A 17,160-nucleotide genomic window follows, 5' to 3' on the forward strand; every position below is an offset into this window, starting at 1 on the left:
GTAAAGGAGAGGTCTACAATGCTACAAAAGCTTGTAGAGCGATTTTACCTTGTTGGTTAGCCAAGGGGTGATAGAACTGAGTGAGTTCTGCAGGATGAATCAGAGTATGGTGTGTAATATTTGAGGCAGAGTGAAGAGTAAGTGCAAAGGCCATGTGGAAGGAAGGAACTGAGGAGAGGCCAGTGTGGCTGGAGCACAGACAGTGATGGGGAGCACACAGCCAAGCACAGCTGAAGAGGCAGGAAGCAGACTTTAGCGAGTCTTGAAGTCATGTAAGAGTTTAAACAGGGGTGCTAGGATAATGTCTATTTTAAAAGGTCACCCTAGCTGCTGTTTGGAAAAGAGATAGGAGTATGGTAAGGGTGGATGTAGGTAAGAAAACCAACTAGGAGGCTATTGCTCTCCCCAAGCAAAAGATGATGATAAGGCAGCATTTTATACCGTAGAAAAAAGCATGACATAGCCTCAGCTAAGCAGATCAACCCTCTTTTATGTTAAATTGACAAGCTGTAAGAAAATGTCACCTTATACTCTGTAGGCAACTTATTGTTCCTTTCAAGTACAAATATGTCCTTATGTAAGTGACTTTAGTAATAACAGATATATGCTAAGACTAGGATGAAAAGACTGTCTCTGAAGGAGAGAAATGCAAAATGTAATATTCATGAGCTTTTGGATATGTCTACATGACAGATGTGTTTCTAAGTGTTCTGTATATTTTAAGCAGAAATCTTCTTTTCCTGGTTGGTTTGTATACAGCACACTAAATGGATGGAATGAGTGAACCATTATGTATGAGTTTCTTTGTCTTTTGGTAAAAATAATCCAGAGATGCATGTGCATTAAAATGTTTCCATATCACCTTCAATTCACCCTGTGTATTCTAATCTTGGTCAAGGAGAAATGGACAAACCACAATAGCACTGGGAAATTATATGCACTTCTATATTGGAAATAGAGCAAGGAGACATAGGCGAATAAAGAAAGATATAAGACACCTAAACCACCTAATTAAAAAACTTGGTCTAACCTTGCACTCAATGACTTACAAAGTATACATTCTTTGTAAGCTTACATGGAACCATAATAAAAATGGCTATGTATGATTAGAAGGCTTTGTTCACTTTGTAATAACTCATTGAACAGCATATGTATGATTTGTGCATTTTTCTTTCCATATGTATGTTAAATTTCAAAAAATGGTTTGTTAAAAAAAACAATCAAACAAACACTGACCATATAGGAAGCCCAAAGAAAGTCTCAATAAATTTCAAAGGACTAATATTATACAGTAATACAATTAAACTAGAAATTAACAGTAAAAAAATTGACGAAACAAAAAAAACTTCAGAAACTGAAAAACGTATTTCTAAATAACTTATCAGTTAAGGAAAATGCATAATAGAAATTATGAAATACTCAGAATTACATGAAAATGAAAATACTAAAAAAACATACGACTATATACCTAAAATTAAATTTATAGAATTATATGCATAAAAAATTATAAAACATAATATTAAAAATGAATGAGGTAAGTATTCTGAAGAAACCAGAAATAGAATATTACAGTAATCTCAAGAAAAATAAAAGAAATAAGTATAAGAGGAAAAATTGATTAGGGATGACAAAATAAAAAATGGGTTCTCTGGGGGCACCTTGGTGGTTCAGTCGGTTAAGTGACCGATTTTGGCTCAGGTCATGATATCACAGTTCATAGGTTCAAGCCTCGTGTCGGGCTCTGTGCTGACATCTCAGAGCCTGGAGCCTGCTTCAGATTCTAGGTCTCCCTTTCTCTCTGCCTCTCCAGTTCGCGTGCTCTGTCTGTATGTCTCTCTCTCTCTCTCTCTCTCAAAAATAAATAAACATTAAAAAAAAATTTTTTTTTTTTTGGTCTCTGTAAAGACAAAGAAGACAAACTTCTAGCAAGATGGATGAAGAAAAAAAAGAAGCAATAAATAAACAGTATTGGTGCAGCCATTGTGGAAAACTGTATGGAGGTTCCTCAAAAAGTTAAGATTAGAACTACCCTAAGATCTAGGAATTGCACTACTGGGTACTTACCCCCAAAATTAAAAACACTAATTCAAAGGGATACATGCACCCTTATGTTTATAGCAGCATTATCTACAATAGCCAAACTATGGACGCAGCCCAAGTGTCCTTCCATAGATGAATGGATAAACAAGATGGATAAGATCCATAAGATGAATGGATAAATAAGATAAATAAGAAATGGATAAATAGTGCTGAGCAAAATAAGTCAGTCAGAGAAAGACAAATACCTATGATCTCATTCATATGTGGAATTTAAGAAACAAAAGGAGCAAAGGAAAAAGGGAGAGAAAGGCAAACCAAGAAAAACCCTCTTAACTGTAGAGAACAAACTGATAGTTACCAGAGGGGAGACAGGTGGAGGGACAGGAGAAATAGGGGATGGGGATTATCAAGGACACGAAAACAAACAATATTAATGGCAAAATGAGGATCATAATTATAAAAACAGTGGAGACTGAAAAAATCATGAGATTAGAAACTCTATAACAATTAAGTCTAAAACAAAATATTTAAGGGGCACCTGGGTGGCTCAGTCAGTGAAGCATCTGATTCTTGATTTCAGCTCAGGTCATGAACTCACGGTTCAGTTCGTGGGATAGAGCCCTCTGTGCTGACAATGTGGAGCCTGGTTGGGATTCTTTCTCTCGCCCTCTCTCTGCCCCTCCCTGGCTCACACATGCCCTCTCTCTCTCCCCTCTCAAAATAAAAAAAAAAACCATTAAAAGCAATAAACAGACATTTGAGAAAATTTAAATTACCAAACTTCATTCCAAAGGAGATAGAAAACCTGAAAAAAACCCATCATTAAAGAAATTGAGTTGATAGCCAAAAGTCTCTCCTGAAAATAAAAAGGGAAGACCCAGGCAGTTGACAGTTTTAAAAAGATAATTTACAAAGTCTTCAAGGAATACAGTTCCTGTCTTAAACAAACCATTTTGGAGAATAAAAAAAAAAAAAAAAAAAAAGGAAATCTATTAATCTATCCACTTCTTTTCATGTAAATAAATTACCAAAACTGGACAAGGACAAAATAGGAAAAAGAAAACTATACAGCCAATTCATCAATGAACATAAATGGTAAGATCCTAAATAAAATGCTAATAAATTTAATTCAGTTTAATTATTTAATCACTACATTAAAAAACATATCATGGCCATGAAATAGTTAATTTCAGAATGCAAAATATTCCACATCAGAACAACCTACTGGCTAACAGACACATGAAAAGATACTTAACATCACTCATCATCAGGAAAATACAAATCAAAACCATGACAAGACCACCTCACACCTGTCAGAATGGCTAAAATTAACACAGGAAACAACAGATGTTGGCAAGGATGCGGAGAAAGGGGAACCCTCTTACACTGTTAGTGGGAAAGCAAATTGATGCACCCACTCTGGAAAACTGGAGGTTCCTCAAAAAGTTAAAAATGGAACTACCCTAAGATCCAGCAACTGCACTGTTAGGTATTTATCCAAAGGATAAAAAAATGCTGATTTGAAGGGGCACATGCACCCTGATGTTTACAGCAACACTATCAACAATAGCCAAATTGTGAAAAGAGCCCAAATGTTCATCGACTGATGAGTGGATATATTACTCAGCAATCAAAAAGAATGAAATCTTGCCCTTTGCAATGATGTGGATGGAGTTAGAGTATACTATGCTAAACAAAATATGTCAGTCAGAGAAAGACAAATATCATATGATTTCACTCATATGTGGAATTTAAGAAACAAAACAGATGAGGAGTGCCTGAGTAGCTCAGATGGTTAAGCATCTGACTCTTGATTTTGGCTCAGGTCATGACCTCATGGTTCATGAGACTGAGTCTCTTATCCGGCTCTGTGCTGACAGTGTGGAGCTTGCTTGGGATTCTCTCTCTCCCTCTCTCTTTGCCCCTCCACCACTCATTCATGCTTTCTCTCTCTCAAAATAAATAAATAAACTTTATTTAAACTTAGGGGAAGGGGAAAAAAAGAGAGGAAAGCAAGCCATAAAGACTCTTAACTATAGAGAACAAACTGAGGGTTGATGGAGGGGAGGTGGGTGGGGCGTGGGCTAAATGGGTGATGGGTATTAAGGAGGGCACTGGTGATGAGCACTGGGTGTTATATGTCAGTGATGAATCACTAAATCCTACACATGAAACCAATTTTGCTATATATGTTAACTAACTAGAATTTAAATAAAAACTTGAAATAAAAAAACCTACTAAATTTCTCTGTGTTTTTAACAGATTAACAGACAAACCATATGACTATATAACAAAAATGTAGAAATATATTTGACCAATTATCACTCATTCATGATTAAAAAACGTTTGGGAAAGAATATAACAGAATTTTCTCAACCTGATAAAGGGCTTCTACCAAACCCTACAGCAAACATTTAATGGTGAACAGATTTCCTATTAAAGCTGGGAACAATATAGGAGACTCTCAGTTTCTGCTATCATAAAACATGGTACTGTAGGTCTTAGCTAATGCAATGAGAGAGAGAGAGAGAGAGAGAGAGAGAGAGAGAGAGAGAGAGAAAACCAAGTATGAGACTTGTAAGAGAAAAGGCAAGACTGCTTTTCTCAAGGTATGGCCAACTACATAGAACAATCCAAAGGAAGGAATAGAAAAGCCAACAGAAGTAATAAAGAGTTCACCAAGGATACTGGTTCCAAAATCAGTATACAAAAATCAATAATATTACAATACACCAGCAACAGTCATTTAGAAAATGTAATAGGAAAAGAAACAATTAACAATAACAATGAAATCTATAATGTAGCAGAATTAATCTACTAGAGGAGGCAACAATTCCTCACGGAGAAAGTTACAAAACATGATTGAAGGGAATAAAGGACCTGACTAATAGATTACAGATGAGAAGATGCAATATGAGAAGAATGTCTGTTCTCCTCAAATTAAGGTATACATTTAGTGCAGTTCCAATCAAAATCCCAATGGATTTTTTTTCACGGAATTTAAAATCTTAATACTAAATTCATCTGGAAAAGAAGAGGAAGAAAAGTAGCTAACACAATTTCGAACTATAATAAAATGGAGAGATTTGCCTCCTGAAATACCAAGACTTACTATAAAGCTATAGTAGAAACAAGTAGAAAGCAATGTATGTTTGTAATGGACAGGCTGTGTAGTCTTAAAGTGTCTGCTGGATATACCACCACTTCTGAAGCAAGTAGTTCTATGTGGGTCTTCTCTAAACAAGATAAACTGCTGTGACTTAAGTGCATCTGTTGAGTAAAACCAGTAGTGTAATCTTATTCATGACTGACTTCGACAGTGCCCAAATCAACAGAGCTGCAGATAAGTTGGATACAGTGAGAGCCAACCTCCCATGTGGTACTTTGAGGCAATCTAGATTGAATAGTGTCAAACTGATTCAATAATATCCTCTTTTGGAGGAAGAGTAGATGCTAGTTAAACAAAGAGAAAGTGGTTTACTTGAGCTAAGATGGGACACTGAAGCTCTAAAGTATTATTCTTATTCTCTCTTTGAACTGTTGTTCATTTCAATTTTGGAAGATAAATTCCTAGTGTGGCTACATAACCAAATGAGATGACTTTCCCTTCTACCCCATATTCTTAGGTCTCTTTGCAATTAAATTAATTCACATAGCACTTTGTATCTCTTCCTTGCAGCCTTAACAAGACGGATAAACAGGAAGATCATGATTTGATGCGATGTGAAGCTTATATAATTTTGGAGGGGGGTGCTTTTTAAAGGAAAAATGCCAATGATAACTAGGAGAATTTCCCACAGATTAGCTTCTGGTTCTGTATATTTCAAACCTTATTTCTCCTCCTCTACCCCTATATTTCCAGGGCCAGAATTCGCAGGACAAGTTCATATCACAACACAAACTTTGATCCTGCACCTCCCGGGCACACTGGATGTTAATGATATCCCTGGAAGCCATTCCTACACCTGGATGCCTAGCAATAATTAAACTCCACTTGAAATTGATGTGAATCAAATAAATATGTCCCACTAAATTCAAATTTTCATTTGTCAGATCCCCCAAATGCCTCAGATCACTGCGATACCACCCACCAGGAGGGAAAATGTAATAGAAGAGGTCAGGAGAGACACAGCAGTCTTAGGCAACTGAGATTTAAATATCTTCGTCTAATTTTACAGAAACAGAATGGCCATGTGAACACATTTCTAGGGCCCTTCCCAGGGTTCTGGAGAAGATCATGTAAGGAGGGGACCCTGTACTAGTTTGACAGTACATCACTTGCTGATATTCAACGTCAGGACAAGATTTTTGAAAACAATAATAAAGGAAAATGCTCACTAAATGTCAGCTGCTGACAATCACTGATTACTAAATCTCCGGGCATTGGGTTTATTCCTGACTCAAAGTTGGGAATTTATTCACAAATTTACCTATGATCCTAGCCAATTAAGAGAAGGAATGCTCTTCATATTGCTGCAACTGGAACTTATCTGCTTCTTACAGTTTCTGTATTCACTTGTCCATCTTCTGTTCCCTGAAATCCTGTCCCAGTCTTATACTTGACTATCCCTGCATATTTGTATTTCTCTCCTTCTCCACTTTACCACTCCATCCCCCCTCTTCCAGCCAAATACAGTTTCACATACTTAGTCCTTGTAATCCATGTCCCAATAAATTCTGATAAATTCTATTAGGAAAAGAAAAAGTCTTCAAAATATGAAATATTCATTGGTGAAGTGGTTACTTGTGAAATTGTTCCCCACTTGCATTGTTCCATCTGCTAACCCTAGTGCCTACATCCACTCCTATCAAAGTCTTAGCCATCCATTTGGAAATATCCAATCCTCAAAAATAATAGAAATCCACTGCAAATCTTGCAAAAGATGTGGACTTTCACAAAATTCATAAAAGCGATGTTTGCAGCAGCCTGCAAAGTCACTAATAAAGGAGGATCTCAGAGCGTTGTACTAGATAACAAAGGGGAAAAAGAGAAAATCAGTAAGAATAATGATGACATCAGTGCTTCAAAAGGAAGTAATTTAGTTTCAAAGGATTAAGAGAGGACCTTAGGAAAACTGGATAAAGGCCTCCAACATTTCTACAAATATGAGCCTCTGCAAAAATCAAATGCAAAGTGAAGGATAATGAGCTATATAAAAATAACTGTGGGGGTGCCTGGGTGGCTCAGTCGGGTTAAGCATCCGACTTTGGCCTAGGTCAGGATCTCACGGCTCTTGTGAGTTCGAGCCCCACACTGGGCTCTGTGCTGATGACTCAGAGCCTGGAGCCTGCTTTATATTCTGTGTTTCCCTCTCTCTCTGCCCCTCCTCTGTCCATGCTCTGTCTCTGTCTCTCTCAAAAATAAACATTAAAAAAATTTTTTTTTAAATAATAAAATAAAAATAACTGTGCCCACAAATTAACACTTGATTTATCAGAATTAGCACACAGTTGTAATTGTGACCTTAAATGTTAAATATAAGATATATTCATTTTCATAATTTTTTGATTGCATTATTTCAAGATAAAGGCTCAATCAAGTCTTTTTCTTTCACTATAGAATCCAGGTCTTCACGTTAAATAGATTCACTTTGGGAGGACCTTTCCTGGAAAAAGAAGAGGGAAAGGAAGACCTCTTGTACTCATCTCTGTTTTCCAAACACAAAATGGTATAAGAATCCCCTCAAGAAACTATACAAAGTACAGACACATGGGTTCCCCTGCCAGATCAGTTCCAAATCTTCAAGAGCAGAAGAGAACTTAGCACTCCATCTTTTTGACAATCATCTAAAGGGATCCTTTTGATAACCAAGCAAATGTAGAAACAAACACCTTAACTAATCCAAAGGGAAATGATGAAGTTTATTCTGTCTTTCTCTCTTTCCCTCTCTCTTACCTTTATGAAGTCTTTTTAAAATGTTGTCATCTGTAGTCTTTGTACTCCTTTCTTCTTTCTTTTATCCTTTTGCATGCCTTTTTCCCATATCAGTGTCTAATCTATAAACAAAATTTTGAAACACCTTTGAAAAAAAAAAACTCAGAACTCCTTTTATTCTCATTCCTTTAAAATTGAGTGTAAGCGATTTGTTTCAAATTTCTTTTTTCTACATTCCCTCAGCCTGCATTCTCATGAGCCCATTTTGCTCTAAATTCATCTGGACATTAAACTGCTTTGCAAATATTATCATATTCTGTCTTCTCTTTCTGTACAGCCTGATTGTCAGCTCCTCAAAGACAACACCACGTCCTTCATTTCTTCTGCATTTCCCCCACTGAGCCTGGAAGATTGACTAAGACTCACTAGTGTGCAGTATGCTTCACACAGTGGGTGCTTAATAAATGTTTTAAAACAGTATTAAAATGTTGAATAAACGTGACAGCAGTGCTGCTCATCACTTCAAATGCCAACACTTTCTAGGTCCCTTCTCTGCCTAGCAACCATTTCCCAACATACCTATATGTCTTCAGACATTTCATCCAAGGTGAAGCTCTCTTTTGACCCAGCTTTCCTTGTCTGAGTTATGGAAATATTGTTTACATGCTTTCCCCTGAGGAGTACCTGACTGGTACCCAAAGACCCTGCTGTGCAACTTGAAGTTGCGTTTTCCCCTTGGTGATAGTGGGGGAAAGGGGAAAGGCAGTAGGGATGGAGGTTTCCCTTGGGTTACTTTTTTTTTCTCCCTGAATCATCTTTCACATTAAGACACAATGCCTCTATGCATATTTTCGTATCTTGAAGGTATTTTTCATTCTTAGCACCTGAAGAGTGCTAAGGATTTTAGGTAAGGGGTATTTTAATCAAGATACTGTTTCTTCACACGCTTTATTCAATATTTCATTTTTTAACGACTTACTAGTCAGGTAGGCAACATTTCTAACATCATTCTCCTATTCAACATTGTTTCGTGGCTAAGAAAAACACACCTTTACTTACGTTGTACAGATCTAATGTGGTAACGTACAGAAAAGCTTATTCTCTTTTTTGGCAGAGGACATTGTGCTTTGCAAAGCACTTTGGCACCTCTCCATTATCTTATGTAATCCTCACAAAAGGTTTGTTAGGTAAACGGCATAGGGGTCATTACACAGGATGAGCAGGAGGAAAACTCACAGACGTTAAGTGACTTGTTCAAAGTCACACACCTTGGAGGGACCCACAGTGAAACAGGACTCTACTAGAGCCGGTCCCGTTCCCCGTGTCTGCCAGTCTCACACAGTTCAACTTCTCATAAAAAGCTCTGCTTTGAGAAAGGCTGCTAGGAAACAGCAGGCAACGAGCAACAGATTGTGGGTAGGTAGGAGGAAGCGGGGGTGGGCGAAAAGAGCACACTGTGCATGCGCAGATCGCTATTACGGCCCCAGGACCGCGAGGAAGGTTGCGGAAAGAAGCTGAGTTCTTTGTCTCGCTCTCTCACCTACCTTCAGCTGACGCGCAAGCGCACTCCCGCAGGATGAAGGTCAGAATAAAGTGGGGGAGGGCCTCGGAGTCGCGCAGGCGCGCTTCTGTGCCGGACTGCCAAGATGTCGTTCCCTAAGTACCAGCCTTCGCGCCTGGCCACTCTACCCTCCACCCTCGACCCAGCCGAATACGACGTATCTCCAGAAGCCCGGAAGGCGCAAGCCGAGCGGTTGGCCATAAGATCCCGACTTAAACGGGAGTACCTGCTTCAGTACAACGACCCCAGCCGCCGAGGGCTCATCGTGAGTCGGGGGCCGGCTGGGCGGGAATCAAGGGCCATAGAGTCCGGGCTGTCCCCTCCGACCGGGCAGCCCAGACCGGCCAAGGGAGACCCCGCAGCGGGGCGGCCACCGTTCCAATCCGTATCTTAGACATTGGCCCTTTTCCAGGCTCGGAGAGCAGGCCAACCCACTAGCCCTTTGACCTTGGGCGGAGAGCTTGGTGGTCTACAGGACGGTTCTCAGTTCACACCGGGCTGGGTTTGAATCCTGGCTTGCTCACTAAAGTGACACAACTCTGCTGCTTAGCCTCGGTTTTCCTGTCTGGAAAATGGGATTAATACAGCACTTCTTACTTTATGAGGCTGTGACGAGGATTAAATGAGACCAGGCACATCACCAGCCAACACAGTGACCGGGCTGTAATGAATGTAATGAGTGCTCAGAAAATGTGTTGTGTGTGTTATTTATTTTTTTTTAAAGCAGTTTTCCACCATTCAGTTCACAATTCATATCAATACTGCTCTCTCCTGATGGGAATATAGTGATTTTTCAATTTATATCTTTTAAAGACCCCAAAACTGCAGCTGTTGAAGCTGTGGTCTTTGGATTCATATGTCAAGGCAGCACAAGTTGGCAAACTATATGACCCTAGGCAATTTGCCTACTCTCTCCAAACGTTAATTTTCTGATCTTATGTGGGAATGGTAGTATACTCTTTATAAAGCCATTGTGCGGTTAAATGAAATAGTTTGTATAACATTCCAGGCACTTAATATATAACCAGTAGACTGATAGCTATTATTTAATGAGTGCGCTTTTTGATAATTTTCTGTCCAAGAGCTGTTTAAATATGATGTCAAATATACTAAAAACAAAACAAAAAAACCCCAAAACAAAAAAAAAACCACTTTTCCCAATAGTTGCATTGGTGTTCTGTAGGACTTTTTGGAAGTTATGAGAATTGAAGGAAATTTAAATTGTGCAGGCACTATCTAAACCCTTTCCGAATATTCAAATGTCACAAGTATTCAGAATTAGGCCCTGTTATTAACCCCATTTTACAGATTGGAAGACAACATGGGAAGGACAAGTAGGTCATAGAGTGATACTCCCTTAGCAAGTGATAGAGCAGAATTTAAACCTTGATCTTTGTAACCCAAAACATCTGCTTAACCAGTTGGCTGTACCAATTCTAGTTAGAACTGGAGAAGAAGGTGTTTACTTGAGAAGGTGTGGAGAGAGACATGTGTTATTTACATACACAGGTGGGTTTGATGTGCCAGATAGCTGAAGTTTAAACCCCAGATTGTCTTCTTTCCAGTTCTGTGCCCTAGGACAGTTTCAATTTTGTCATATAAAAGAGACAGTAATACCTGCCTCATTGGTTGTTCTGTTAATTAAATAAATGAGTGCCTGGCACTTAATCATTTAGTGATCAATACATGGAAATTCCTTGCCTAATCTTTAAGAATGATTGATTCAATGAACAAATAATTGCTGTAATAGGCTAGGCCCTGTGTTAGATGCTGAGGTGACAGTGTAGATTCCTGTCCTCATAGAGCTTTCTTTCCAGTGGGGCAGACAAGTAATAAATAGATTTAAAAACTAAATAATTTAGGGGCACCTGGGTAGCTCAGTCAGTTAAGTGTCCGACTTTTGACCTGGGTTCACGTCATGATCTCATGGTTTGTGAGTTCTAGCTTCACATCAGGTTCTGTGCTGACAGCGTGGAGCCTGCTTGGGATTCTGTCTCTCCCTCTGACTGCCCCTCTCCTGCTTGCTCTTTGTCTCTCTCTCTCCCAAAATAAATACATAAACTTAAAAAAGTAAATCATTTAGCATGTTAGTGATAAGTGATAAGGAAAATAAAGCAAGGAAGGGAATTCGGAATGTGTGTATATAGTAGGGAGGGACAGCAGCTGAAATGTTAGATATCCCTAGGGAAGGCCTTCCGTGGAAGGTGACATGAAGGAAGTGAGGTGAGGGAGATAGCCACACAGCTCTCAGGGAAAGTAGCATTTTAGGTAGAGGGGACAGGTGTTGAGGTCCTTAGACAGGAGTGTGCCTGGTTAGTTTCAAAAATACTGAAGAGACCATTGTGACTAAAGTGGAGAAAGGTGGAAGCAAAGTAGGAAGAGATGAGGACAGAAAGGTACTTGGAACTAGATCACACCAAGAAGCACTTTTACTGAGTGAGTAATCTGCCCTTATACTTTAACTTCTCTCTGGTTGCTTACTTAAAAATACATTATGGAGGACAAGAGCAAGGAGTCTAGTTAGGAGGCTTTTGAGGTAATCTATCAGGGTTTTTTTGGCAGTGTAGGTGGTAAGAAGTGGTGAATTATGAGTATGTATTGAAAGTAAAGCCAACCAGATTTGCTAGCAGATTGGATGTGAGGTGTAAGAGAGAGAAGGGTGAAGAATGGCTCCAAGGTTTTTGACCTAAGTTATCAGAACAATGAAGTTGCTTTTTACCAAGGTAGAGAAGAATGTGAGAGGAGCAGGGATGGAGATGGAGTGGAACATTGGGAAATCAGTTTGGGATACATCACATTTGACATGCCTGTTAGACAACATGACTGTTGAGCAAGTAGTTGGATATTATGTCTGGAGTTCGGGGTAGAGGTCTGGGGAAGTAAAATTTTGGGAGTCATCGGCCTATAGGTGGATATTTAAAACCATGTGACAGGAGGAGCTCATCAAGGGAATGAATGTAGATGGAAAAGACGAGCAAAGGGGCGCTTCGGTGGCTCAGTCAGTGAAGTGTCCGACTCTTCACTTCAGCTCAGGTCATGATCTCACGGCTCAGGTCATGATCTCATGGCTCAGGTCATGATCCCACAGTTTGTAAGTTTGGCCCCCGAATGGGGCTCTGCACTGACAGTCTGGAGCCTGCTTGGGATTTTGTCTCTCCCTCTCTCTCTGCCCCTCCCCTGCTTGCTCTCTATCTCTCCCAAAATAAAAATAAACAAACAAAAAGACCAGTAAGGTCTAAGGTCCAGTATTAAGCATTTAGAGAAATAAGGACATAGAGAGCAAAAGAGACCAAGAGGGAATGGCCACAGGGTTTGGAGGAAAACCAGGCAGGTGTGTGTCCTGAAAGCCAAAAGAAATGATGTGAAGGATTGTTCACCATGTCAGATGCTGCTGATAGTTCTTTGGAGATAGAGTGGTGTCAAAGAAGGAAAACTATCTCCCATGGAATGTGTTTTGGAACTTCTCTTAACAGTACCAGGCTCAATAAACTATGGTCATGGGGCTGTTGATGTTTTTATGAAATAAAATATCTGTTTCTGGAAGACTGATCTGACAGGTAAATATGTAGAGACTCCACTGGCAAATTGAGAATTCTGTCATGGGAGAATCATTCAAATACATTAATAGTAGAAGGGATAGATACAAGAATAGATGTATTTATCCTTTCAGGTATTGACCTCAAACATCCCCTTAAACCTGTGTATATCTTGTGTCTTCACCTTTACTGTTTCTGCAGACACTTTGGTTTAAAAATGTATTTGTGGAAGATCCAGTTTAACTATTTTAATTCTACCAATCATGACTTCCTTGGCATTGCATAGGACCTTGAATGTTCTCCTTTAGTATTAAAGTTTTAAAACTGATTTAATTTGCTTATTTTTAATCTGCCTATCAGTTAATTGGAGCAAATAATTTTTATAAAATCATTTGGGGATTTAGCTAATTAAGTTTAATTATGTGTTTGGGGCAGATTTGCTATCTTATATAGTTGTTCTAGTATAAATATATTAAAATGGATAATTACTTTTTTAAACCAAGACAGTCTGATTATTTTTTTTAACAACCTTGTCCTCACTACAAATTATTTTAATAGTGTTAAATGTAATAGTTTTGCTTGTAAAATATCTGCCAAGTCAGCTTAAAGAAATTAAAGTTCAGAGTTAGCCTACCTCAGTCTTCACCTTCCTGCAATTTGTATGTAGCCTGGAAAGACAGGGCGGGGTGGGGGGTAGCATTAGAAAGGGTCCTGGAAACAAAGTACAAAGCATGACAGAGCATATGAAATCAGTCCTCATCGGGAATACTGTGGTTCAGTTGGTCACACTTTAAGAAGGACAATGAAGCTAAAAAAAAAAAATCCAGAAAAGAAAAAAAAAAAAGATCAAAGAGAAAAAGTGGCTTCTCTGACAGCTTAAAAAGATTAGGTTTCTTGGGGCAGCTGGGTGACTCAATTGGTTAAGCATCTGACTTCAGCTCAGGTCATGATCTCACCATTTGTGAGTTCGAGCCCTGTGTCAGGCTCTGTGCTGGCAGCTTGGAACCTGGAGCCTTCTTTGATTCTGTGTCTCCCTTCTCTTTGTCCCTTCCCGGCTCAAGCTCTTTCTCTCTCTCTCTCTCAAAAATAAATTAAAAAAAATAAAAGATTATATTTCTTAAATCTCAAATAAATAGAAAGCTGAAGGGTGATATAAGAATATTTTAAATTCTGAAGGATTTGAACAAGATCATCAGAGAGTTAATTCAACAAATACTAGAAATGAAAGGTCTTCCCCAAAGCTATTTAGGAATATTCAGGGCTTACCCTTAGCTGTGGTGGAGCACAAAAGGCATCTCCCATCCTCCCCCACAAAAGTTTTGATGAGATTGTTTCAGTGTGGTCCTGCTTAAGTTCCTGTAACTTTCTGTTTTCATGAATTTCAGGAAGATCCTGCCTTGATTCGTTGGACCTATGCAAGATCAGCAAATATCTATCCCAATTTCAGACCCACTCCCAAGACCTCACTCTTAGGAGCTCTATTTGGAATTGGGCCCCTCTTCTTCTGGTATTATGTTTTCAAAACTGACAGAGTAAGTATTGGGGCCTGATATTTACTTTCTGTGTGATTAGTTCCCCGGGCTGGCTGCAGCTCTTTCTCTTGTCCATTGCCACCAGCCTTCCTCCCATCTTAACCCCTCTACTCTTTTATCTTTATTCCTTTCCAGCAAGAGTTAAAAGTTTCGATTACATGTTTGGTTTTATTGCTTTATCATTTCAACTCTTACTGAAATATACTTTACTAAAATTCATGATAGTCTCTGAGACTTTCAAATTAATTTAATGGCTGCTCTAGAATATCAAGTAATAAGTTCGTCAGTTTAAATTTCTAAGACTTGAACTTAGAGCTCATGAAAGAGTTTTCCTGGTGTGTTTTAGATGATGTAAGGAAATTGTGCTGTGAATATTAAGTGAGAGAATACAGAAATAACTTTAAAAAGTTAATATAGAAGTTAAACTTTGCTATTTTGAATTACCTTTAGAAATTATCTTTGTGAATTTTTATATTTTTCTTAGTTCATCTGTTTTTAAAAGAGATGTTTATTTGGTTAAATATTAGCAGAATACATAAGTCATTTAGTGTGTTCCCTATTTGTATGAATTCTAGTTATGTTGGTCACATTTTGTGAATTAATGTTAAAACTTCCTAATACCCTAACAAGAGGAAAGCAAAAGCAACCCGTGGTGGGAATCTGCCATCAGAGGCCATATGATCGCAGAGAAAGCCAAGCTTATCTTTGACAGCCAGTACTAGACCTCCGGGAGGCCTCATGTTGCCATATAGACTGGAACCCACTCATCTAGCTCTGCCTTAAACTGGCCAGTCCACTCTCCTGTTAGACCTTATATATATATATTTTTTTGATTGATAAATTAACTGCTTCACAGAAAGGTAGGCCACACTTACCCAGAAGGTGTTTGCATTTTGCTTTTGACATATGATTTTTAGTGGGGTAATAAAATGATTCCAACATGTGCACAGGATGTTTTTCTTTTCTTTTTTTTTTTGTTTATTTATTTTTGAGAGAGAGTGTGAACGTAAGTGGGAGAGGATCTGAAGCAGGCTCTGTGCTGAGAGCAGAGAGCCCGATGTGGGGCTCAAACTCACAAACTGTGAGATCATGACCTGAGCCAAAGTCAGATACTTAACCAACTGAGCCACGCAGGCGCCCCATCTATTTTTTTTTTAATTTTTTTTAACGTTTATTTATTTTTGAGACAGAGAGAGACAGAGCATGAACAGGGGAGGGGCAGACAGAGAGGGAGACACAGAATCAGAAGCAGGCTCCAGGCTCTGAGCCATCAGCCCAGAGCCCGACATGGGGCTCGAACTCACGGACCGTTAGATCGTGACCTGAGCTGAAGTCGGACGCTTAACCGACTGAGCCACCCAGGCGCCCCTCTATTTTTCTTTTTTTATGTTTATTTTTACTTTATTGAGAGAGAGGGAGAGAGAATCCCAAGCAGGCTCAGCGCTGTCAGTACAGAGCCTGACATAGGGCTTGGTCTCACAAACTGCAAGATCATGACCTGAGCCAAAACCAAAAGTCAAATGCTTAACCAACTGAGCCACCCAGGTGCCCTACCTAAGATGTTTTTCAATAGGAATGTTTTTTCATTGTCCCTTTATTTCTTCAGACTGCTACTTCTTCCCTTATACAATGTGGGATGGGAATTAGCTTTGGAGTATTTAAGTCTTGTTTCAGAGTTGTACTGTGGGTTCTGCCAGAATACTTTGTTTTTTTGTTTGTTTTTGTATTTTCTAGTACTTTTTTGTTTGTTTATATATTTTGCAAAATGGTCACCAGAGTAAGTCTAGTTAACATCTGTCACCATACATAGTTACAAAAATAATCTTTTTTCTTATAATGAGGACTTAAGAATAATTCTCTTAGCAACTTTCAAATATTCAATATAGTATTATTGACGGTAGTCACCATGCTGTACATTATATTCCCATGACTTATTTAGTTTGTGATTGGAAGTTTGTACCTTTTGATCCCCTTCACCCATTTTGCCCATTACCCACCTCCTGCCTCTGTCACCCACCTGTGTGTTCTCTGTATCTATATGCTTGTACTTATGAAATTGCAAGATTTCATTCTTTTTTTTTTATTATGGCTGAATAGTATTCCATTGTATACATATACCATGTCTTTATTGATCCATTGATGGACACTGAGGTTGTTTCTGTATCTTGGCTGTTGTAAATAGTGTTGCAATGAACAGGGGTCAGAATGTGTTGTTTCTAATGCAGTTTTTTTTGTTTGTTTTTTGTTTTATTTGTTTGTTTGTTTGTTTGTTTTCTATCTCTGCAGGATAGGAAAGAAAAACTGATCCAGGAAGGAAAATTGGATCGAACATTTAGCATTTCATATTAAGTCTGGCAATGATGACTCTATGTATTATTGTTTAAATAAATCTCCTATTAATCATTAAATAGTTTCTCTTTCTTCCTGTTACCTTAATTCAACAAATATTTGCTGTACATTGTATTATCCCTACTTTGTAAGAGTTCACAGTTTAATGAAGAAACAAATTCACGTTGATGCATTCAGTCATTCAGCAAATGAGTGTCTACTATGAGCCAGGCATTGTGCTCTGGTCCCAGAAGACAACAGTCAATAAGACAAGTTTAGGCCCTGTGC

At 38.6% G+C, this 17,160-nt stretch overlaps 1 protein-coding gene and 1 long non-coding RNA gene across 2 annotated transcripts; one reads left to right on the forward strand and one right to left on the reverse strand.

Moving 5' to 3' along the window:
- Positions 1-5,514: 5,514 nt before the first annotated feature.
- LOC122230254 lies at positions 5,515-9,405 on the reverse strand. Its single transcript, XR_006207358.1, has 3 exons — positions 9,184-9,405; positions 7,937-8,037; positions 5,515-5,526 (listed from the first exon to the last, which is right to left on the reverse strand). It is a non-coding gene; the product is annotated as an uncharacterized LOC122230254 (long non-coding RNA).
- A 73-nt stretch (positions 9,406-9,478) lies between these two features.
- NDUFB4 (NADH:ubiquinone oxidoreductase subunit B4) lies at positions 9,479-16,952 on the forward strand. The gene is made up of 3 exons (XM_042956006.1): positions 9,479-9,741; positions 14,398-14,544; positions 16,831-16,952. The coding sequence occupies exons 1-3, from the start codon at positions 9,562-9,564 to the stop codon at positions 16,891-16,893; spliced, it is 390 nt and encodes a 129-aa protein (XP_042811940.1). The 5' UTR covers positions 9,479-9,561; the 3' UTR covers positions 16,894-16,952.
- The last annotated feature ends 208 nt before the right edge of the window (positions 16,953-17,160 follow it).

The sequence above is a fragment of the Panthera leo genome, chromosome C2 (genome assembly GCF_018350215.1).
Source record: "Panthera leo isolate Ple1 chromosome C2, P.leo_Ple1_pat1.1, whole genome shotgun sequence".
In the NCBI taxonomy this organism is placed as follows: domain Eukaryota; kingdom Metazoa; phylum Chordata; class Mammalia; order Carnivora; family Felidae; genus Panthera; species Panthera leo.